The sequence below is a fragment of the Mirounga angustirostris genome, unplaced genomic scaffold (assembly GCF_029215605.1).
Source record: "Mirounga angustirostris isolate CCGP_5_RB_7025 unplaced genomic scaffold, mMirAng1.0.hap1 SCAF_1, whole genome shotgun sequence".
Lineage (NCBI taxonomy): Eukaryota > Metazoa > Chordata > Mammalia > Carnivora > Phocidae > Mirounga > Mirounga angustirostris.
In genome coordinates this window covers 63791330-63815713 of record NW_026991709.1, presented here as the reverse complement: position 1 = coordinate 63815713, position 24384 = coordinate 63791330, and the positions used below count along the sequence as shown (strand labels likewise).

The window sequence follows — 24384 nt, the reverse complement described above, 5'->3', positions numbered from 1 at the left end:
CTCTATCTCCATCATAATTGGTAAGTAATCTCCAGGAACGTCCTTTTTTTTTTTTCTTTTCCTTTAATTAAAAAAAAAAGTTCTGTATTCTGTGTTAGGGAATCTTTAATCTGTTGTGTATCAGTTCTGCTGACTGTCACTTATGTGTGACCTCCTATGAGTGGCGATTTTGTTGTTTTTGCTGTTAACTTGCATTTGTGTGAATCCTATGGGTCTGAATCAAGGGTGCATCCTTCAGAGTGGGTTTCTATTGCTTCTGCTTAGAGCACAGGAGACTTGGTAACTCTTTAAAGGCTCAGGTTTGGCTCTCCTTCTTTCAGTCCCAGATCACAGTGTGGGCAGAAGCTCTCCATGTGCCCTCAGCAAAGCCCCAGATCTCTTGCTTAGAGTTCAATGGCCCAGTGCTGGTTCTTCCCATGGTTTGTTCCTTTTGGGTTGGGGTAATTCTTGGAGAATCTCTTACTTTCCGTGCGTGGCAGGGTGCCCTGGAGAATCTGGACTGCTATTCTGCCTACCTAAGCAGAACCCACCATGATTTTTCACTTAAATCTTTAGTTATAAATATGATTCTGTCTTGAGTTTCTGTTATAGTATCTTTGAAGAAGTTAGGATTTCTCACAATTTATTCAGTTAATATTCTTAATCGTCCTGCGAAATGGGAAAGGCAGGTAATTTGGTACATTATGTAGTTGAGAAAGCTGAAAGCTGCCAGGGTGATGTAAGGTAAGTTTACTAACCTCTGAAGCCTCAGTTTCCTATTCTGTAAAACCAGAACTAACCATCTCTTTGAACTAACCCATGCTTTGTGAGCATTTACGGGGATGGATGTGGGACGCACCCAGCCCCTAGCTCAGTATTATTAGCACAAGGCTTTAAGGTCTCTCAAAAGACAAGATGTCCACCCCTCTCTCCCCCTCCTAGTTCAACTATTCCATCGCCCGGGTGGGGTCCGTGGGGCTCGGGGGGAGCGCCACGCTTGCAGAGAAACTGGCAGACCCGCCCCCAAGGCCTGGCCGCCGCGACTCTCGGGGCGGGCAGGGGGCGGAGCCTGCACTCGGGGACCTCCTCCGGGGTGGCGGGGGCCGTCCTCACGGCCCCTTTGGCCTCCTCTTTCTGTGGGAGGTGCGTGCTCGGTACGGCCGTGTCTGTGGTGAGTTCTTGGGGCCTGGGCTTCGCGGGCGCCTGGGACGCGCAATCCCGTGCGGAGGCGGCGTGGGCATCGCCGTGGGGCGCACCGGGGTGGGTCCCGCGCTGGGCCTGGGCGCGCGGCGGCCGGCGCGGTGCGGCCCGGCTCGGTGGGGCGGTCCTGCCTCAGCCCCGGCGGTGGGGCCGGACTGGGGGCCTGCGGAGGCCGAGCCTAGCGGGAGGGGAGGCACCGGCTCAGGTGCCCGCGCCACCGCGGCGCTCCCTCTGCTGTCGGCGGGGGAGTCGGGCGAGATGCTGCCAAGTGGGGAGCGATTCAGGGGTCGTCTCACGAATCTGGGGTCGTCCTCCAGCACCTCTTTCCCCGCGGGCTAATCAACGTGAAAAAGCCCCTTCCTCCTTGGAGCCCTTTCTCCCAGGGTTTCTCCTAGGAAACCGATCAGCTGATCCCAGCCTGGGGCCTGCTGTGGCCGGCGAGTTGTCAGAGTCACCTGGATTTTAAAGTACTTCAGAGACACCTGCCTGGAGTCGGGCTCTGAGCCCATCCCCCGTCTTCAGATGGGTGTCTGTGGATCGGTCTTCCATTAGATAAGAGCTAACTCTAGTTTGAAAAGAATAGAGAAGTCCAGGAAGACTGGGACTGAGAAAAGGCCTTTGGATTGCTAGCCTTAGGAGAGCAGTTAGTAACAAAGTGGGCGTGCGTTGGGTTGCAGAGTGTTGAAGAGTGGGAGAGGGTTGAGGACGTGGAGGCGCTCGGGGCACAGGGAGAGTTCTGCAGCCCTTTGGTGATGAAAACGAGGAGCAAGGAAAATAGTAATTTGAGGATTGAGGAGAGGGGTGTGTGTGTGTTTTAATTTTTTAATTTCTAAATTTTTTCAGAAAGGAAGATAAAAGTCAAGGAATCTTGGATAGGAATGAATATTATTCAGGGCCCAGGCTCAGATACTGGGCTTAAAAAAGAGGGGTGGAGTGCTATCCTAGGCGGGAGGGCTGGGCAGGAGTGCTGGAATGTGTCTCTAGGGGACTAGATAATGCTTGATTGGACCATAGTTTATCTTTTTGGAATTTTATCTTCTAGAGCAAGGTTGGCCTTTAAACCCCACGAAATTGCAAAAAATTTTCAGGTTCCTGTCTGTGTGCCTTGATCAGATTAGAAACATCTGTTAGAGAGTACTGAATTGTTTGACCCCGTAATCTTGTTGGGGGGGCAATAAAACGAGTTCTGTTACTGTATTTTATATGCCACTTGATAGAATAAGTATTTAGTATCTACTTTAAACTGAGCTGATAATAATGGGCGCTTTTTCCAGAGATGCATACGAATCATTTGAGAGCTAACCATCTCTTCGAAGATCTTTTATTCAGAGTGGGACCATCAAAAGGAAGTTAGTGGTGGTTTTAGTCTCTTTTTTTTAAGCCATCAAGGGACAGTGGTTTCTCAAACAGACCTAGGTTCCTGTTGAAAATATGGGTCCCCTGACATCACCTCAGACCTTTGAAATAAAAATCTCTGGGAGTAGAACCTAGGAATAGGAATTTCAAACAGAGACTGCAGTATTCTCTGGCATTGGAAATTATTGACAGCCTCTGAGGTTTTTTGTTTTTGTTTTTTTTAGATTTGGGCTTGTTGGGGCCTCTTTAGAACAGATCTCCTTAAAAGTTATATGAATGAATTGCTGCCAAACTTATGTAACTGAAAGTTATAATCCTGTCTATTGTGTCATCTCTAAATTTTAATAGATTTTGAAGAAAATCTATATAGTCATTTTATCAGGAAAAAAGACATTGGTTTTTTATCACAAAAACCCAACTTTAGAACAATTTTTTGATCACAAAAACACAACTTTAGAACAATTAGAACATACAGAAAAAAAAAAAAACCATTTCCCTAATCTTATAATTAACAAATAACCACCAGTCACTCTTTTTGGCATTTTATATATAAAAGACATGCACACCATACATATAGAGAATAATTGGAATTGTATATATACATTTTTATATTCTGGGTTTTTTCCACTTTGCTATCATGAGCACTTTCCCGTGTAGTTAAGTTTTTGTTTTTTTGTTTTTTGTTTTAAAAGATTTTATTTATTTGAGAGAGAGAGCACACGTGCGCGTACATGAATGGTGGGGGGTGGGGCAGGGAGAGGGAGAAGCAGACTCCCCACTGAGCAGAGAGCCCTATGTGGGGCTCAGTACCAGGACCCTGAGATCATGACCTGAGCAGAAGGCAGATGCTCAACCGACTGAGCCACCCAGGCACCCCCCATGTAGTTAAAGTTTTTTCAACACTTTTTAAATAAAAGCGTATGTTCCAGCATATGGAGGTACTGTAATTAATTAAATCATCTTCGTATTGTTAACATTCTGATTCTTTTCAATTTTTGGTTATTTTTATAATGTTGGCTTGAATATTGTGGTCTGTCTTTCTGATTATTTCCTTAGAATAAATTACTAAATGATTTATTTTTTTGAAATAGCTATTCAATGCATTTTAACAATCTCATTTTTACATATCTTTCCTTTTTTTAAATTTTTAAGTAATCTCTACACCAACATGGGGCTCGAACTCACAATCCTGAGATCAAGAGTCACATGCTCTACTGACTGAGCCAACCAGGCGCCCCTCCCAGATCTTCTTACTGCTTGTCCTCACTAGAAGGAAAATGAACATTTCTGAAGGATCACTTGCATTCTAGGCCCATTCTCTCATTTCAGTGGTTCTCAAATTTTAATGGGTACAAGAATCACCTGGGGAGCTTGTTAAAAATTCCTTTTCTGAGTTCCATGCCTAGCTGTTCTGACCCCTTAGCTCTGGAGTAGGGCCCAGGAATCTGTAATTTTAATAGATTCCCCACTGTATTTGCTAGAAGCATTCTTGGAACCACGTACTAAACAGGCTTTTTAAATAAATGGCAGGGGCACCTGGGTGGCTCACTTGGTTAAGCGGCTGCTTTAGGCTCAGGTCATGATCCCAGGGTCCTGAGATCGAGTCCCGCATTGAGCTCTTTGCTCATTGGGGAGCCTGCTTCTCCTCTCCCTCAGTCTGCTGCTCCCCCTGCTTGTGCTCTCTCTCTCTCTGTCAAATAAATAAGTAAAATCTTTTTAAAAAATTAAATAAATGGCAAAACAGACTCAGAAATTTTGGTCACTCGCTAAAGCCATTCATGCATCTGGTAACAAGATTTGAACTCAGCTCTTTGTGACTTCAGAGCCATGTTTTCCCCACTTCCTTAGACCTTCTCAAGCCTTCTCATTGGTGTGCCCCTAATGACTGCAGAAAGGGAACTCTGACCCCCCTGCAGGGCTCTCGGGGGTACCTGAACTTGACGCCCAAGTACACCATGAATCTCCATTACAATCCCCCATCAGAAATTCTTTTGAATTCTGTTATGCTGCGTAACATTTGCTATATAAGACAATTTCAGTCTTTAGCTAGTTAAATTTACTTCATGTTTCCTGACCGTTCTGTGGCAACTCTTGGCTGCTGTGAAATGGGTAATGTGGGACCATCCAGCAGCCTCTTGCCTGGAGTCAGGGACTCTGCTCCAGGGTGCCCTGTGGCTTCAGGATGGGAGCGACAGTGGAAGCAGCAATTCCTTTCAGAATCAGGAGAGAGAAGCCCTGCTTTTGAATATTCAGTGGCAGAGGAGCAGAAAGTGGTGGGCATGACCAAGAGAAAGTGCCATTTATTAGAGAGGGGGCTCTTTACCCTTAGAAAAGTGATGGTGTTAGTAAACCAAAGGGAGCTAGCGTGGGGGTGAGCCTTTTTCAGGTTTTAAATGTTCCCAAAATGGAATTTTAGACCCATTTAATTTTTTCCTTCTTTTTTAAAAAATTTATTATTTTTAAGATTTTATTTATTTGACAGAGAGAGAGTGATGAGAGAGAGAGCACAAGCAGGGGGAGCGACAGGCAGAGGGAGAGGGAGCAGCAGACTCCCCACTTAGCAAGGAGCCCGATGTGGTGCTGGATCCCAGGACCCCCGAGACCATGACCTGAGTCAAAGGCAGCTGCTTAACCGACTGAGCCACCCAGGCTCCCCAATTTTTTCCCTTCTTTATTAATGTTTATTTTTCCTTCTCTTTCCCTCCTGTCTCATCAGTTTTTAGTAGTTGCCTGGGACGATGGTGAGTCTTCATGTATTTCAACTAGTATACTCTAGATCGTCGGTTATTTACCAAATTCAGCACCTGCTACTGCTATGTATCAGGTCAGTTTGAGGTCCAGGAATACAAAAAAACCCCAGTGATTCTCTTTGAGAATGAAGTTAATTTGACTGCCTTATGTTGACTTGGATTATATTCAGTCTCTTTTAAAATTTTAACTTTTAATTTTTAATTAAGAGAGAAGTTGCAAACATGGTACAGAGAAATCCCTCGACTGCCCCTAATATTAGACTGTTACATTACCATGGTTCAGTTATCAAACTATTAACTAAACTCCAGATTTTACTTGAATTTCATTAATTTTCCTAATAGTTTTTTGTTGTTGTTCCCTATTCTATCCAGAATCCTACATTGCATTTAGTTATTTCTCCTTAGTCTCTTCCATCTGAGATAGTTCCTCAGTTTTTCCTTGTCCTTCATTATTTTGACCCTTTTGAAGAGTGCTGATTAGTTATTTTGTGGAATTTAAAATATCACTAATTCATGAGGTTGATAGGTCATATCACTGGTAATACTAAACCTTATCACTTAGTGAGGGTGAAATCTGTGTTTCTCCACTGTAAACTTATTGTCTTTCCCTTTGCAACTAGTAAATATCTTGGGGGAGATACTTGAGACTATACAAACTCTGTTTATCCTCAAATTTTCACCTACTAATTTTAATACCCATTGACGGATCTTGTCTGCAACAATTCTTACAGTGGTGTTTGCCTAGTGGTGATTTTTTTCCTTCTCCTGCTTCCTTATTAATTGAGACTTTCCTGTAAGAACTGCCCTTTTCCTCCCTTTTATTTATTTGATCATTTGTATCAGTATGGACTCATGGATATTCATTTTATTCTGTGGGTTAAAATACAATGCCATCATTATTTTCTTGCCCAAATGCTTCCAATTTTGGCCATTTGGAGCTCAGTCTTTGAATTTAGATGATGTGTACTTGTAAGTGGCTGTCATCCTTACATTCCCACCCAGGGAACCATTGGGGTTTGGGCAGTGATCACTCAGAAGCCAGGTAAAGCCAGGTAAAGGAGATGAATACCAGAGGCCCAAAGAAGGTAGGACAACCTGTGTGCAAACACAGCTCTCAGGAACTCTGCAAGAGTAAAAAGAGTAGCAAAATATCAGCCTTTTCTCTTTGCTGCCCCAGAGGCCCAAGCGAGTAGGATCACGTTACTGGGGCCACATCATGCCCACTCTGAGATGCCTTCTGCTTGCAGATGGGTTTGGAAACCAGATGGGTTTGGAACGCGGAGTTGGCACTCAGTCAATAAGCAGGCTGAGCTGTCTCTTGAAAGACCATTGGACCGGTATTATAGACCCTTCACACCTCACATGTTTACTCCCAGAAACCAAGGAGACCTCATACTTGAGCTTCCTTCATGCTGGCTCCCTCTATAAGTCAGTTTTGAGGATGGCACTAAGGCTTAGAAAAAAGGGGAAGTGATTATTTTTAACTAGATCCACATCTCAAGAAGCCTAGTTAGCAGTGAGGGGCTAATTATTAAGTAATCCATAAGAATGGCTCCTTGCTTTTATAATAAATTTCTTATCTTTGGCCACATTCCGTGGGCTGCAGTTCAGCAATATTTGTCTATGATTATTCCCAGCTTGCTCCTGTTTGGGTGGGTTTTAAATCTCTCTAAAGATTTAACTCTTTAACTCTTCCTCCCTCTGTAACAGGACAGAGTGCTGGACTTGTGTGAGTTCTGGTCCTTTTCTGCTTCTAACACCATAGTACCTCTGTGGTCAGAAGCCTCTTCAGCCAAGGGAGTCTCCCTGTCAGGGGACTATTCCTCCATAAGCAGCTCTTAGAAAAACAACGTTCTCAGTCTAAATTTTCCAAGAATGAGATGGAAGCGTTGAATCACTGTATTGTATACCTGCAAAGAGTATTACACTGTGTGGTCAAGGGCAAGTTCCTTAATCTCTCTAAACCTTCATTTTTCTCTTCTATAAAATGAAGAGACTAATGATTCTTACCTTGCGAGGCTGAGAATGAGAATTAGGTAAATTAATACAAGCGATTTAACCCCAGTGCATGCCACAGAGTAAATGCACAAATAAATCACTCTTCTTATTAGCTGTTATTACTGCCTTCAGCATCAATTTCTTGTGATACTTTTGCAAGACCCAAAACACAGGCCATACTGTTTAATTGCTTCCTGAGTCAAATCTTCTCTTTTGTAGCTTGACCCAGAAACCTAACCTCCATTTATAACATTGAATCTAGAGAGAAATGCTTTCTAGGTATCCCTCGAACTAACCTAGAGCTAAATTTTTGGAATACTACCCTTCAGTAAGTAGGGGACTATCTTGAGAGGTGCTAAGATTGTTTTGTTTTTGTTTTTTCACAGCGAATTACCACATCCCTGTGTCTAATTTAAAAAAGCAAACACGGGGGGTGCCTGGGTGGCTCAGTCAGTTAAGTGTCTGCCTTGGGCTCAGGTCATGATCCCAGAGTCCTGGGATCAAGTCCCACGTCGGGCTCCCTACTCAGCGGGGAGTTTGCTTTGCCCTCTTCCGCCCCCCTGTTTGTGCTCTGTGCTCCCGCGCCCCCCCTCCCCCCAGCTAATCCCATACTCCTAATACAATTATTGTTAGCTTTGGGCTACATTTCTCTCTAGAGTTTTCTTATTTCTATAGTTTTAGTGGTAATCTTATACACATACAGCATTTATTTCTGTTTGCCTTTTTGTTTCTTAAGATTTAATCATACCTTTTTCGTGTCATTACCTGGCACAGAAAATATTTTGGTCTCCATCCTATCCATTTAACTGAGGATGTGTTTGGCTGTGAATTTGATCACTGCCCTGGCTGTATTTAGCATTTTCTGCACCCCTGTGATAACACGCTTAGAATTTGAGGAGAGAGGTGGTTGTGGCCACACAGGGAGGATGTGAGGGGAATTTCTGGCTGTCCCCCCGGGGGCCTTGCCAAGTAGCCTTCATCACCTTAGTGCATTCACTATGGTCCAGGGTGGGCCTCCAAAACTGGATTTTTGTCAATAACTAAGAGCATAGCCACCTCTCAGAGGTGAATTCATACTGTATCACCACATGCTGTACAATGAAATCAGAATGGCAGTTCATCAACTGACAGTGAGAAATAGTACAATAGCGTAGCGCTTGCGGCGGCCAACTGCTGTGTCCACCTGTCGGCCATCTTTAGTCTAGAGTCACTTAATGGAAGTAATATACCAACAACAACAGTGATGGTCACCACTTAGTTGGTGATCACTATACATCAGGAGGTGGGCTAACACTTTATGTATTAATACATTAGGTCATTCAGTCCCACATTAACCTCTCCAGGGAGAGACCGTTTTTATCCCCATTTTACAGGTGAGGAGACTGAGGCTCAGTTAAGTGACTGGCTTGAAGTGTCATGGCTGATACGTGGTGGAGCTGTAGTTTCTGTCCAAATCCAAATCCCTGATCTTCAACACTGCACTGTAGTTCTACCCGTTAGTCTTACGGATTACTGAGCCCCTGTGGTAACCCAGAGAGAAATCCCGTGATGTATAGATGGTTGGAACCCTCTGCCCCTGAAATCTCTGATTTTCTGACCTCAAAGCCCCTATTGGAAAGCTCCCATTATTGTTAGTCAAGATCCAGTGGGGATAAGTTTTCAGTCTGTGATGGCGTGAATCATTGAGGATAGGATTTCATGTGAAACAACATGTCTTTGTGATTCCTTTCAGAGGCTGCTGGAGCAGAACTACTGAGCAAAAGCAGGCGTCCCTAGTTGTGGCCAAGTGTGCCGTTGGCTTGGAAAAGTTGAGCTTGAAGCTTCCTCCCTGTGGTGAAGGGGAGAGATACATATTGCTCACAGAATAACAGACATGGGCTTCCTACTGACTTTCCACCTTTCCTACAAAGTCCGGTTATTGTTGCTTTTTCTCTTATGCCTGACAGTTGTTGGGTGGGCCACCAGTAACTACTTTGTGGGGGCTATTCAAGACATTCCTAAAGCAAAGGACTTCATGGCTCATTTCAACAAGGTTCTGGTTTGGGGGAAGGAAGAAACTCTGATGAAGCAAGACTCCGTGAAAGAAGCAGACCTGGAAGACTGCCCTTCTGTGTCTCCTTACCTCAGTAAGGCTTTTCGCTTTTTCTTGTTTACAAGTGCTGTGTAAACTTTTTAGTTAAATATAACATATGTACAGAAAAGCACAAAAATCAGAAGTGTGCAGCTTGGCGAAGTTTCACAAAGTGAACATACGTGTGTGATCAGTATGTAAATTAAGAAATGGAATCCCCTAGAGCCCCGGAAATTCTCATGCTTCTTTCAGTCATGACCCTTACTTCAAGATTCCAACACCAGGCATTAGATTTTTCCTGTTTTTTAAACTTTACATAATTAGAAACATGCACTATGGTCTCTTTTGTGTCTGGCTTCTGTCATTCAGCATTGTGTTTGTGAGATGTATCCATACTGCTGTGTGCAATCCGTCTTCCATTATATGAACATACCCAGTTTTATTACTAAGCCACTTCAGCCTCAGAAGCACACGTCAATGGGAATGTATTTAGTTCACAAGTCTGCCAGATGAACTGGGGGTCCGTTGATCTAGGCCAGTGGCTCTGCTCCATGGGTCTCACATTCTCCTCCTGGGACCAATGAGCTAGCCTGGGTCTGTCCTCCTGACATCCACAGGGCACAGGTGGAGAAATCCACTCCTGTCACATCTGTTAGCATTCCCTTGGCTGAAAGTATGGAGTCAAGGGACAAGACCGAGTGGGTTTTTCAATGTTGTCTTTAGTGTTTATTTCTTTAATAGTGTTCTGATTCCCCTTGGATGTCTTGCCTTTCTATTTAAATTAACAGTAAGTTGGTTTTATTGAACACATTGATTAGAGAGGAAAAACTCCACAGTGATATTAGAAATAACCCACAGAGATTCTGTCAGGCCTCTGATTCTCCAGACCATCAAAGTGCTTGTAGTTCTCCAGATACTCCTCTGAGCCTTAAATTGTTTCCTCTTTCCAGACTGCCTTTCCTCAATCTATGTCTGCCTGGCAGATTCCTGTTTGTTCACCAAAAATCTGATTTAGATTCTTCTCTCTCAGAAAAGTACATACACTAAAGTAGCCCTCCGTGGGGGTGGCTTCTTGCTCTTAGCTGAACAAACACCTGCAGACCCTCTCTCCTAATTGAATCACAGTCTTGTACTGTGTTCCTAGGGGCATACTGCTTCTTTTTACTCAGTCATGGAAAAGCCAAAATATGATTCCTGATCGTGTTGTGAGGGAAATTGTTCTGCTCACAGTGATACAAGTTCAGATGGGAGAATGAGTTGTTGAAAGGCAAATCTGACTGTGTTATCTACCTTGTTCAAAATTCTCACAATATATTTAAGTGATAAAAGTATTCATAAAAATAAAATGGGCAGTGACCCAGTACTGAGGAAGTCCCTGGATTAAGAGGGTGACAAAAGTAGTGATGAGTTAAGATGGGCCGAGAAGGGACAGAATTGGAGAAGATGCTGTGGGTGGGGCAGGGAGGCTGATAGAGGGGGCGGAAGCAGGCACTGTAGAAGTTTAGGGCACCTACAAAGTTAGGACAATGAGAAAGTGAGCAAGGGGACTCGTTTGTATCAGACCGGTTGCATGGGGCTCTTTCAGGGGCCAAGAATAGAGGCTTAGGTTAACGCAGATGGTGGGCTTGTTAATGGGCTGTTTGGGAAACCATCTCAGCAGCCGCACCATCCTCCTCCCAGCAGCTCTGGTAGCTTGCCTTTTACACAACTCATTTTCCTACTGGTGGCTTTTCGGGCATCGCTGCCTGCCAACTCTGTGCCTCACACCTTCAGGAAAGGCTCTTCCTTATAGGCCAGTTAGTCTCTCTCGGTGGCTAGAAGCCGTTATTTGCCCTTGGTGCTGCTGGGCTGAGCCTTTCAACCACCTCACGGACCCTGGCGCCCGGTCTACACAGCCATGGCCAGGGCAGGGGTGGTCCCACGGAGCCAGGCCTGGTGACTTACACATTGGAAGGGCCTGTGACTGCCTTGCTCCAGAAGGGAGGGCGCAGCGTGCCAGCATCTTGAGATGTTACAGCCTGACTGGTGTATATGGAGTTTGAAAAACGCAGGGCTGAGTTCTCTGACCAGAGCTCTGCCTCCTCTCTTATCAGTCAGTATTCCCAGTTAATTCAGATTGAGGACGAGGGCCCGTGGCTTGCACCTGATCTACGACGCCTTGCACGAGGTTGGTCACCACGCACGGCCTCGGGTTTCATCCAATCAGGCTGTGTCCAGACTCGCTGGGCAAATGCAGCGTTGGGGGATGTCAGCTACCGGGGTCCAACGGGAGAATTAGGATATTGCCCATGCATGCTGTGCTGGGTGAGGCGTGAGGCTCGTTGCTGTTTCCTTTCATGGTTTTATCTTCAGTGAGCTATGATAGCTTCCAGGAGCTCAGGGACAGAGTGGGAAATGGCCTTGCCCCTGAGCTTGATTCCATGGAATGCGTCTGATTTTTAAGGGACTTTACCCTCCTTTGGAATTTTGAGAAGGAAAAGAGGATTTGAGCAATTTGAAGTTACTTAGTCTAGCCCTGACCTCTACTCTTTACCAGGGCCACTGGGACAGGACGCATCTCCTCCTCACGGATGAGTCACAAACCCCGAGTTGGTTACCCAGCCACAAGAGAATGCTCTTATGTGTCACTTACTTCCTTTTGCAGCCAGTAACCTGGGTCACATGACTCTGGTTACAGTTCATGACCGAACGAGGCTTTTAAAGTAATAATAATAAAAGCCAGCACTCCTATGGTCCTCACCGTGGGCCAGATAGTGTTCTAAGTGCATTAGGTAAATGCTCATGGACCCCATCAGCCCTTGATGAGGTAGTTACGGTTATTTCCTGGGTCCTGTTTTTATTGTAGGGGGCCAGAACAAGCTTGTTTTCAAACCAGATCTCACTCTGGAAGAAGTGGCGGCAGAAAATCCCCAAGTGCACAGAGGCCGGTATCGCCCTGAGGAATGTAAGGCTTCGCAGCGGGTCGCCATTCTCATTCCTCACCGGAACAGAGAGAAACACTTGATGTACCTTCTAGAACACCTTCACCCCTTCTTGCAGAGGCAGCAGCTGGACTATGGCATCTACATCATCCACCAGGTGAGTGGTCTGGTCTGCCCCCCCCCCACCCCCCAGGTCCTCCTCTCCCTCTGGGATGAGACTGAGGGACTTGGCCATTGGTGTCTCTTGGGTAAAAGGAGCATCAAACTCATTGAAGAAAAGGTCTCCTACCTCATTTATCCATGAAAGGGGTAAAGGAAATTCTTGTCTAGGAGTGTGGAATAATCAGACTAAACGCTGGGAAATTTTATTGCCTCTTAAACGAACCTCTGGAGGAAGTCTGTTTTGTTTAGTTTAGTTTAGTTTTGTTCTGCTTTTTGTGTGTGAGCCCTTCCATGTTAGCCAATGACCGCCCAAAGAATTTCCCTGGAGATTTGCCTTGTATTTCCTCCTGCCTTTGCTAGACGCTACATGATGAGATGTTGGAATTGTTTTCCATTTTGAGCATGGCTAATCAGTGGGGATCTAGGCAGAGGATCCGACAGATTACTGTATTAATAGCCATGAGGTTCTATAACTGTCTCCATCTTTCTGCCTATAACTTCTATTGTATCAAATGGATTATGTTTAGTTTTCACTTTCTTGACTCCCTTATTTGGCTCCCAGAAGCGTGATTCATTAGGAGCACTGTAAGTGGTAAGCTTGGGCTGCTTTTGAAGAATTTAGCTCTAAGTAGAGATGCCTGTATTTGGTATTAATGTTTATCGAAAGAAAAGGCATCAACTTAAATATCCATGTCTAGCTTTCCAGGATTGTCCCAGACCATTCAAATAATTCCCTTCAAATCCTTACAGATGCCAAAAATGTCAACAAAATCATTCACTACATATTTAATATTGTTTTATAATTGGTAATATATGTTTTAGGAAAACTTGACAAATCAGAGGATGCAGTTCTGCAGTATATACTTTAAAATAAACGGGGGCTCTTGAAATCAATGTGCATATATAATACACCCATTTTTTAGGATTTGAAACAAAATTTTACTATTACTGGTTTATAATTTTTTTAAAAATTATTTATTTATTTGTTTGTTTTTTTGAGAGAGAGAGTGCACGCAAGCAGGGGAGGTGCAGAGGGGGAGGGAGAGGGAGAGAATCTCCAGCAGACTCTGCATTGAGCACAGAGCCTGAAGTGGGGCTTAATCTCAGGACCCTGAGATCATGACCTGAGCCAAAACTAACACTCACTCAACTGACTGAGCCACCCAGGCACCCCTATAATTATTTTTCTTTTTAACATTATTGGTCATTCTCAGTTCTTACTCAGGACAGCACCCCCAATATGTAGTATATTTGTGACTAGAAAAATATGTCTGCTTGGTGTTACTCTTTTCATGAAAATACTGTGGTAACTTTTGAGAACTGCTTGTATTTTCTTTATGATAAACTCTTTATTAAACTGGAATTTGTTCTTAAGGATTATGATCCAAACAGCCATGAAAAAATTAATTCTGTAAACTCTTTTTCATACTATAGCTTTGTTCATATAACTGGTTGAATTGTGTTCTCTTCTTACTCAGTGATGAATCCCTTCTGTAAGGTCACTATGGGGATTGCCTCCTTTTTTTTTTTTTTTAAGATTTTATTTATTTATTTGAGAGAAAGAGAGAGTGAGTGCAAGTGGTGGGGGGAGGGATGGGGAGTAGAGGGAGTGGGACAAGCAGGCTCCACATGGGGCTCAACATGGGGCTCAATCCCATGATGCTGGAATCGTGACCTGAGCCAAAATCAAGAGTCTGACACTCAGCTGACTGAGCCACTCAGGTGCCTCAAGGATTACCTTCTGCCATTAAAGATTAAAACAGGATTCTCTTACAGTGCTTCTAAGAAACTTTTAAGTAGCTTAGAAATATTAGCAATAACCTCTGTTTATAAGTCCAGATTTCTTGGTCTTTTCTAGTGAGCAATGTCTTTTGGAAGCTTAGTGTAAATTTGTTACATACGGTAAGATTGGGATCAGCTGGAAGTTAGACAATAAAGCAGGATACTAATTGGTATGACTAATGTATAAAGAAGGTTTATACTTTTATGTGGAATAAATAAATGTATGTTTTAAAAAAAATTCTGAGTTATTTTTATTTGTAGTTTAAAGCCATGACCTTTTTAAAATTGTGAAATATGAAATTTAGTGTCTTAACTTTTTTTTAAAATTTCTGATCAAACCATTTTATTGAAGGGCTTCAGGGCAAAGTCAGTGGGCTGGGAGAACGATGAGATCTGATGTCCTCAGCCCTGCCAGGATCTCTCCTGGTTCATAGTCACTAAGAGTGCATCTTAACTGTTTTTAAGTATACGGTTCAGTGGGGTGAAGTGTATTCACGTTATCGTGTAACCAGTCTCTAGACATTTCTCAGCTTGCAAAACTGAAACTCTGTACCCATTAAACAACTCTCCATTTTAAGGCATGTTTGTCACTTTTGGAATATAAGTATATATGAAAGAACACAAAGAAACCAAATGGTTTTTTACTGTTACTGCATCTACTCTGTCAGATTTTTACTTGGGAAGAATAATTCCAACTCCTGCCTCTGAGGCTGGAGAGGGGCACAGTGTGAAACCTTATCTCTGGAGCTTTCCAAGTTTTAATTTCTGTATCTATAGGCTGGAAGCAAAAAGTTTAATCGAGCCAAGCTCTTGAATGTGGGCTATCTGGAAGCTCTCAAGGATGAAAATTGGGACTGCTTTATATTCCACGATGTGGACCTGGTGCCCGAGAACGACTTGAACCTCTATAAGTGTGAGGAGCAGCCCAAGCATCTGGTGGTCGGCAGGAACAGCACGGGGTATAGGTAAGCGGGAAGGCGGTGCCGCTCAAGGCTTGCTCAGGCTCAGAAGCTCGCTCTGTTGTCATCAGGGCTGTGTGGGACGTAGTGTCCAGACTATCAAAGAAAAATGAGGAATAGGAAAAATGATGCATGACCTATCACTTAAGTTCAAAACAGGAATCACAATAGTCTTGGCAGAGGATGAAGGACAACAGGGAACGAACAGGAGAGGGAAAGCAGGCCAAGCATTGCAAATGACAGCCAGCCCCACCCACGGCACCCCCCTGGTGGAACTTTGCCAGTAAGTCCACACTGAGTAGAACTCAAGTCACTTGCCTGGCTATCCTGACTTCCCCTTCCAGGAGGCAACAAGAGTGTGCCCGTTAGGTCAAACTTTAGGTCTCTGCTATGAGATCATGACATTTCTTTTCAGACTGTGGCATCTTCCTAGGGTCTGAGGGAGACAGAGCTGCCATGGAGGTGCGTCGGTTTGGCACGTCTACAAATCCAACTGTAAGCAGTTGGTCACGATGGGGAAAGAGGAGGAGGCAGGCAGAGAATTACACAATTATAACACGGGCGATTGCACCATTGTCTCCTCTGGGAAGGGAACATGAGATGGAAACCACGAATCCCTTGATACTGTGCTTAATCTCAGTTTCCACGCTGCTCAGATTTTGTAGGTCTCTCACTTTGGACTGTAAGAGAGTTCCAAGAGTTACATCTCAGGTTATTTTTGCCTTAGGTACTGACTTTAAACCCAATCCCTATGTAAATTGTGGGATATAAACAAATACCTAGACTAAGCCACAATGGGTGGGCACACAGCAGGGCACTTCAGGGCCACAAGCAGCAATTTCTTAAAGAAAGAAACACTTACGGAAAGGTTTAAAGCTCTTCCCCAGGGAACGTGGCCCCTTTAGCATGTGCAACAATGGGAGCTTCCCAGTAGAGTTCCAAGACATGGAAATGAGAGAGCATGGTATGGTTTTGGGGAAATGCATGTAGTTTATCAGTGCTCAAGAATGAATGTCCGGGATGGTGGAGGAAAGAGAGGCAAGAGATGGGGGTAGGCAGGGGCCAGATTAGGCAGGCCTCGTTCAGTCTGCTAAGGAATTTGAATTTCTTATGGAAGGGACTGAGGGGCTTCTGACACCTGGATACAGCTGAAGAATGACAGGAAAAGCTCAGTACGGCTGGCCTTTAGTGTAGTGGGTGGAGCAAGGCCGTAGGGGAGAAGCTGAGAGAGGAGATGCCATGCTCCCGAATTTGGCAGGGGACAGTGGGACCAGAGGGCAGGGGAGCAGTCTGGAAGAGAATTGTAGGATTTTTTCCTTTGGGGAATTTTATCATGATCCTTTCCTGGAGGTTTTGCTTTCTGGTTTCCTTGAGCCACCTGTGCATGAAAGAAAGCAACGTATTATATTGGGGTATCTTGGTGTTTTCAGAAGCATGTCAACAGTCTACATAAAATTAATAAGGTATCACCGTGTAGAACACAGCACACCTGTACTTTGGACCCTTCTATAGACAACTTCCTGTGGCCCAGTTCTTTCTGCACATCTGTGATGAGAAATTACAACCACACAGGATTGTTTTTGTTGTTTATTTTTGGAGTGTGGACACAAGGGATTGTTTAAAGGCTTTTTATTGGGATTCTAGATTTTTATTTTTCATTTTTTTTTTTATTCAGCTGGACCACAAGAAACTAAGTTCTTGGGGTTTCCTGCTAGAAATTAAGTTTGAATAAAACCTCAGGGCCACAAGCAGCAATTTCATCAGATGCTGCTCATTCTAAAAACAGCCCCTGCATGAATCTTGATGTTTTTGATTTGCTATTGTCACTGGCCAGACATTTCTTTCGTAACTAGATATCAGAAAGCCTTTGCCTTTTTTGAGTAACTGGCAGGGTTTTCTTAATATGAATCAGGTGATTTCTTCTGTAACTAGATATCAGAAAGCCTTTGTCTTCTTTGAGTAACTGGCAGGGTTTTCTTAATATGAATCAGGCGATTGAGTGTGTCTCCTCTTTTGATCTGGATGTAGGAAGCTCTGAGCCAAATCCATTGGCTTCTTTTAGAAGCTGAAAAGAATCTTAATTGTAGATCAGACTTCTAATATATTTCCTATTTTAATCTTCTGTTTTAACTTTTCCTCTGGTCCTGGATATTTGTCATTTATATTTTTCTACTTTATTTTTTTTTTAAGATTTTATTTATTTGACAGAGAGAGATAGTGAGAGCAGGAACACAAGCAGGGGGAGTGGGAGAGGGAGAAGCAGGCTTCCCGCCGAGCTGGAAGCCTGATGTGGGACTCGATCCCAGGACCCTGGGATCATGACCTGAGCCGAAGGCAGACGCCTAACCATCTGAGCCACCCAGGTGCCTCCTATTTTTCTACTTTATTGTATATATCGTGTAAACTACCTCATCTTCTGTGTCCCAAGTAACGTAGGAGTTGCCCTCATCCCCCTCCCCTACTTCTTACCTTTGCTATTTTGAGCAAAATCCCTCTAGTTGCGGGCCAAAGGGCAGGTGGGGTTGCAGGCAGCTAAATGTCTGCTCTCTGCTGGTCACTATGTTACACTGTGTCACAGAGCTTGAAACGCACATGCTTTTGATCATTGTGACTGCCGCCCCAAGAGTGTGATGAGAAGTACAAGAAAAGTTTTCACTTCATGCACATGCAGAGGAAAGAACTTAAAGGAACTTGCCCCCGCTGTCTCAGATTCTGATGAGGCCAGAAATAAATCTTTATCTCACGACTGTGGATGTGATAAAGCCCTGGTCCAGCCTGTGGCACATTTTACTGCCAAGAGTTCCTTTGGTACCTAACTGCTTTCTACAAGGACGCTTGTAGATCAGACTGTTTGATTTGGGCCTTATGCTGCTGTTATTTTAGCGCTGCATTCCCCCCACCCCTTGGGCCTTACAGCCCTTTAAAAATAAATAAGACTCGGGGCGCCTGGGTGGCTCAGATGGTTAAGCGTCTGCCTTCGGCTCAGGTCACGATCACAGGGTCCTGGGATCGAGTCCCACATTGGGCTCCTGGTTCAGTGAGGAGCCTGCTTGTCCCTCTGCCTCTCTCCCTGCTCATGCTTTTTCTCTCTCTCTCTCTCTATCTCTGTGTCTCAAATGAATAAATAAAATCTTTAAAAAAAAAAAAATAAGACTGTTCCAGGGCCAATTAAGTGGTCACGCTTTTCCCGATCTGAAGAAAAGCAAAAGCAAAGATCGACAAACAGATAGACATTGGCCATTTGAGAAACAGCTGCGAAACTGAGAGTTCCTCGACCCTTCTTTCTGGCCAGTGTCCTTCTGTGCCTCCCATTGCAGCTACACAGCTCTCCAGGTGCTCCCAGGCGGCTCGCATTCGTCTCTGTCTTCATTCTTCCTCTTGGAGTTCTGGCCACCAGGAGTTTCCCCATGTTCCTACCTACTGAGTCCTCACAGGCCCACCTGCCCCCCTGCATGCCATCTCCTTCCTCAGAACCCTGATGACGCTCGTGTCTTGTGTGAGACCGGAAGCTCTTGGAGGGCAGGGCCCAGCTGTTCCCACATCTAGCTTGCTGTCTTGCACACGGTGGCTCATGGCTCCTTAATCGATCACAGCCAGATCAGTAATGGCGGTTCTCTCCTGGTGACCCACGGTTGGTGCCTGGCAGGCTGTGTCTGGGCAGGGCCGCTATTCAGTGTTCGGATGAAGTTTCTGGTCGGCAGGGCCTTAAGGATGCCTTCCCAGAGGCTTCTGGGTGGCTCAGTCGCTTAAGCATCTGCCTTCGGCTCAGGTTATGATCCCAGGGTCCTGGGATCGAGCCCCGCATCGGGCTCCCTGCTCAGCCGGGAGCCTGCTTCTCCCTCTCCTGCTCCCCCTGCTTGTGTCCCCTCTCTCACTGTGTCTCTCTCTTCAAATAAATAAATAAAATCTCTAAAAAAAAAAAAAAAAGAACGATGTTTTGGCTGGTAACAGCTGCCTTTTGAACACTTTGTTCCTTTTGCTTATTTTAGGTTGTTGTGATACCATTTTCTAGAATTTTAGGTTGAGGGGTTACAAGTAAGTCTATTTCCATTGTGGGTTAAACAGGGCCTCCCTGTCTATACTCAGAACATAGAAACAAACAGCTGAACTACAAATTAGCCTTTGGAACTCCACCTGTCAGATGGCAAGTGTCTACGTGTTTATTGGTCTTTCCTTTTGGTTTTTCTTGTCTAGAAAAGCAGAAATATTTAATTGGTCCTAGAACACTTGGAACTGAAGTTAATTCAAATTAGAAATCCTCCATATGTTTGTATCTTTTTGTTCAGTAACATCCAAGTTACTAAGCTGCCTTCATTTGCATTTCTAAACTGTTACAGTGTTATATTCAAGGGTTGTCTTTTTTTTCTCAGATTTGCTAATTTGTCAACCAATAATCCATCAGAGTCCTATACGACTGAAAGATGCTCTCTGCCTCGTTCCTCTTGATCTCTTCCCCGCCCCCTTTTGCTTATCGGCATCCCCACAGCTCTACCATCTGCACTCTCCTCCTCTCACCTACTGTGTGGTCTTCAGGCAATTTCTCCTGCTCCTACATCTTCACCCACCACCTCTTGACATCTTCGTTCCAAAGCCATATCTGTTGCTTTTCTCCTTTGAACTTGGATCTTACGTCCTTTTGCCCACCAGCAAAAGCACTAGGGGTATCTCACATTTAGCTTACCCCAAACATAATTTACTGTCTTCCTCTTATTGTTCCATATACTCTATTTCTGTTGAAAGACTGTATCATCTATCTTGTCGCCCAAGCCAGAAGCCTCAAGATTGCTGAGGTGTGTTGGCTTCTCCAGGACACAGACTCGGAGATGGAACTTTGCATGCACGGAAGTGGAGTTTGCACACAAAGTGTGTGCAGGAGCTGTCTCCTCTCCACCCCACCCCGCCAAAAAAAGTAAAAGTAAAAAACCAGTATATTCATTAGGGCATTCATTCATGCTGGACCTGGAGGCAGCCTCAGGATCCTTCCCTTCCCAGTGCCCTTGGCCGCCATTACTCCTCACTGGATTGGCACATGAGATGAAACCTGTCATTCAGCTCTGATGTTGTGGTGCACGTTTACAGGTACCTCTGTAGACCTCTGCACACGAACATTCACAGTCACAGGTGGGGAGCACTTTGCTTAGTGAGCGGACGTGAGTGCTTATCTAGACAGAGGAAAGAAGGCCGACAGGGAAGGCCGGAACCCTGGGAGGTGGAGGTCAAGCAGGAGCGGATGGATGAAAGTGCACGGTCTTCAGCATGTTCCTAGAATGCCAGCCCTGACACGAGAGACTTCTGAAGAGTGTGTGGAGAACAAAATGGCCTGGTGCTAATGTTACTGTGTCTCTCCTCTCTTCTGCTCCAGGTTACGTTACAACGGATATTTTGGGGGTGTCACTGCCCTCAGCAGAGAGCAGTTTTTCAAGGTGAATGGATTCTCTAACAACTACTGGGGATGGGGAGGCGAAGACGATGACCTCAGACTCAGGTGAACAACAGGGGCAGGTCCCCTTCACGGGGCTCTGCTGTCTCTGGTGGCTCTAGCAACCTGCGCTTACCGATAGTTCCCGTAGATGCCAGGCCAGCAGGTCTTGAGGCTGCAGAGTTGGGCAGGAAGGGGGGCGGGGGCAGGGGGAGGGCAGGCTGGCCCAGATTGCTGTTCGCCACTGGCAGTTCAGAAATGATGGAGGGTCGTTTGTTTCTGGCTCCCGGGTGTTTGGGGACCAGAAATGTTGATGGAGGTCTCTGCACTTGCTGGTGGGTATTATTTACGGAGACAGGGTCCAAAATGCTGCAAAACTGCAGTTTGAGGGAAATGGCCGGAGAGCCTGCTGTAAGCCGTGCTTTTCCCCAGACCCAAGGGAATCCTGGCTCGGTTCTCAGTTTCCAGAGCAGAGAGTGCCAACAGCCTGTGAGGAGTGGCACCCCCAGGCTCAGGCCAAGAGGTCCTTTCGTGCTTATGCCTTAGCCAGCCCCACACACCAGGAGCAGTTGCTGGCCTGGCTCCCAGGCCAGACTTGGGCTGTTGGCATCACCCTCAGATTTTCTTGGACTACTTTCTGCTTGAGGGGCTCAAAGGGAGCATATCTGGCCTCTTCTCTCAGCTCACCCCCCCCCCCCCCCGCCTTGGGTTTTGTGACTAGAGAGTTATGGGTATCCCTAACTCCCCAAAATAACTATGCAAGAGCCTGAGGCTAGTATCTTCAGACTTCTAATAACAAGGCCCTTTGGGCTATTAGGAGACCCCCCTTTTCTCCTACTGTTGCTTCTTAGAAAGGAAATTTCCTAGCTGGGATTCTGAATTAATAGATGTGTGACTGCCAGAAATTTTCCATCGCTTTAGCATGAAGGAGCCAGGGTTCCGTGTTGGTCTTGTTCCCATGTCTAGGCTGAGAGTCTCTGGAATGTTTCTGGCAGGAGAGAATGGATTTCCCTCACTGAAGGCTCCACAGGAATAGTCATAGTGATGCGCAACAGTACTTTATGGCCCAGCCCATCAGCAGCCTGTGTGGCCTTGGCTTGTGAAGGAGACAGAGGGTACCTGATGGGTTTCAGGGCGAGAGTAGCAAGGACTAGAGATAAACAGTATCCACTGTCTTCCCCAAATCCATTTCACTGTCCAGATGGGATGCTTAGTAGAATTTTGCACATTTCATGTAACTTCTCTATCTTCTTGATCCTCCTCAGCTGCAAGGTAGAGGGGAGACCCCAGTTTTGCTTTCATTTGAGAAGAACATTCTGACCTCCAGCGTGGTTCTTGACTAATGAATAAACCAATGATTTGAATATAAAAGTTGGCTAAGATTTATTTACTAAACATTAATTTACTCCCCTGGGCAACAGGCACCACCCTTGTCTGGACTTCCATATTATGTTACTGTTTGCAAAGCGTGTTGCATGTGGACTGTTTGATTTGGGCCTATCATATCACCTCTATAACACCATTGCCATTTTACAAAGAAGCAACCAAGACCCGGAATCATGAACTGACTTACCCAAACTGTAAATAACAAAGTCTAGATTTATACCTGCATTTGTGGACTTTTAAGCTTGGGACCTTAAATGGTCATTACTGTCTTTGTTAAAAAAAGGAAACACTAAGTAAATTAGGCATCCGAAGAGACTTGATTCTCCTACTTGTCACGATGTTTTAAAAATAATTAGAATGAGTACTTTCTCAGGTGTTTTGGAAAATGACAAACTATAAATTGACACATCTCCTTTGTACCCCAATATTAATGTTAAATGTGATTCTTTTATGGACTTACTGCCTGAGGCCCAACATCATAAGATTTTTTTTTTTAAAATATTGTAATAATCAAACTCTGTGTGACTGCGTGTGTGTGCATATGTGTAAATTTTTGCAAATGATTTTTTTAAGTGCCTGGTGGTAGATAAGTAGGATAGACTTTAAAAAAAGAACTCTGTTATTCTTCTAGGGTTGAGCTTCATAGAATGAAAATAATCCGGCCAATGCCTGAAGTGGGTAAATATACAATGATCTTCCATACTAGAGACAGAGGCAATGAGGTGAATATAGAACGGTAAGTCTTGGATTCACATGCCAGGCTTGCACCTGCTTAGTGTCTTTTGTCGATAAGGACTCTGCTGAATTCGATCAGATGAGTCCGTTTGTTTTGTTCAAAGCTTTTCATTAAGGTCATTTTCAAACAGTCACAAAAGTAGAGGGAATGGTATATTGAACCCTCACGTACCACATACCTAGCTTCAGCAGTTACCAACTCATGTCCTCTCTTCTTTCTCCCACCTTCTCCTCCTCCCCCACTAGATTTTTAGAAGCAAATCAGATATCACAGCAGTTTATGTGTAAATACTTCGGTATATATCCTTAAATATAGGAAGTCTTAAAGGAAAAACCACTATAGCATTATCATTCCTAAATAAAATTAACAGTACTTCCTCAATATCATCAGATATCCAGTTAGTGTTTGGATTTCCCTGATTATCTCATAAATTGTTCTTCCCCCCTTGACGGTTGGTTTATTCAGATCAGGATCTAGACAAGGTCCACACATTGCATTTAGATGAACTCTCTGAAATCTCTTAATCTGCAGATTACCTCTCCCCTACTTTTTTTCCCCTGGCATTTTATTTGTTGAACAAACCAGGTCATTTGTCTGTTGGAATTTGCTACCTTGTGGATCTTGTGAATTGCATCCCGGCAGTAAAACTTCATATGTGCCTCTGACCTTGTAAATGGGAGTTTGATCCTGGAGGCTTGAACGGAATCCAGTACAATTTGGGGGCAAGAACACTTCATCTATGGTGCCACGTAGCTCCTCTTGTATCACAACAGGAAGACATGATGTCTGGTTGGGTCTTTGTATTCTAGCTTTGATCTTTGGGTTTAGGTGTTGTCAGCCCCATCCAGGTTCCCCATCAGCGTCTAATGATCTTAGCAGCCTCAGTAGGAGATTGCAAAATTCTGATATTCTGTCATGCCTTCTGCATTTATTAGATAGATTTTTCAGCAAAGGACTTGCCTTCTTACTTGAGTACACCAAGGTATGGTTGTTATAGAAAGGGCAGAATGAAGGGGCAGAATCAGTACTGATTTTTCATTTTTCAAAATGATGAGTTGCTCTTCTCCAGCATCCTTCAAGATGTAGTTAATATTCCTTTCAGTGCTCAGTTTGTCTCATCTTTGGCGAGGGGCATCTTCTTCAAGTGCCTCCTCAATCCTTTGACATAACTACACTAGTTTTGAGAGCCCCCTTCCCTGGGCGCCTGTGTGCTGAGCTGTTCTAGGCCCATCCTGTGCTTCTCTTGCCCCAGGAATTGGCCCTTTGACCAAAGAATCCTGGCAGATAAGCCGCTTCTTTTGGGGGCCGTAGTTGAAGAATCTGCAATTCTTTGTTCTGATTTTTCCTTCCAAATTTTAAAACCATATTAAAGTGCTTTTAGCCCTTTTGTTGGAATCTACATTTTAAAACAATATTAAAATATTATAGGGCTTTGTCAGAGTTTATATTTTAAAACAATATTAAAAGGCTTTAGCCCTTCTGTTAGAATCTGTGACTTTAATAAAACTTCTGTTTTCCATGCGTCTTTCTAGTCTTTGTCCATAGGGGTGCATTTTCTTCTCTTAAATTATAAGGGGCACCTGGGCGGCTCAGTCGGTTAAGCATCTGCCTTCAGCTCGGGTCATGATCCCAGATTCCTGGGATCAAGTTCCGCGTTGGGCTCCT

At 44.4% G+C, this 24384-nt stretch overlaps 1 protein-coding gene across 2 annotated transcripts in view; it reads left to right on the top strand.

Moving 5' to 3' along the window:
- Window positions 1-24384, top strand: part of B4GALT4 (beta-1,4-galactosyltransferase 4) — a 30294-nt gene continuing 5910 nt past the window's right edge. Inside the window, exons 1-6 of one of the 2 annotated variants that reach the window (XM_045902918.3) lie at window positions 1-20; window positions 9016-9409; window positions 12200-12432; window positions 14997-15184; window positions 20541-20663; window positions 22615-22719. In XM_045902918.3, coding sequence (XP_045758874.1) covers window positions 9157-9409; window positions 12200-12432; window positions 14997-15184; window positions 20541-20663; window positions 22615-22719 — 902 coding nt within the window. In that variant the 5' untranslated portion in view covers window positions 1-20; window positions 9016-9156. Of the gene's footprint in view, window positions 21-1044; window positions 1151-9015; window positions 9410-12199; window positions 12433-14996; window positions 15185-20540; window positions 20664-22614; window positions 22720-24384 lie in introns of those variants that run through there. The other variant, XM_045902917.3, reaches the window with a different exon arrangement.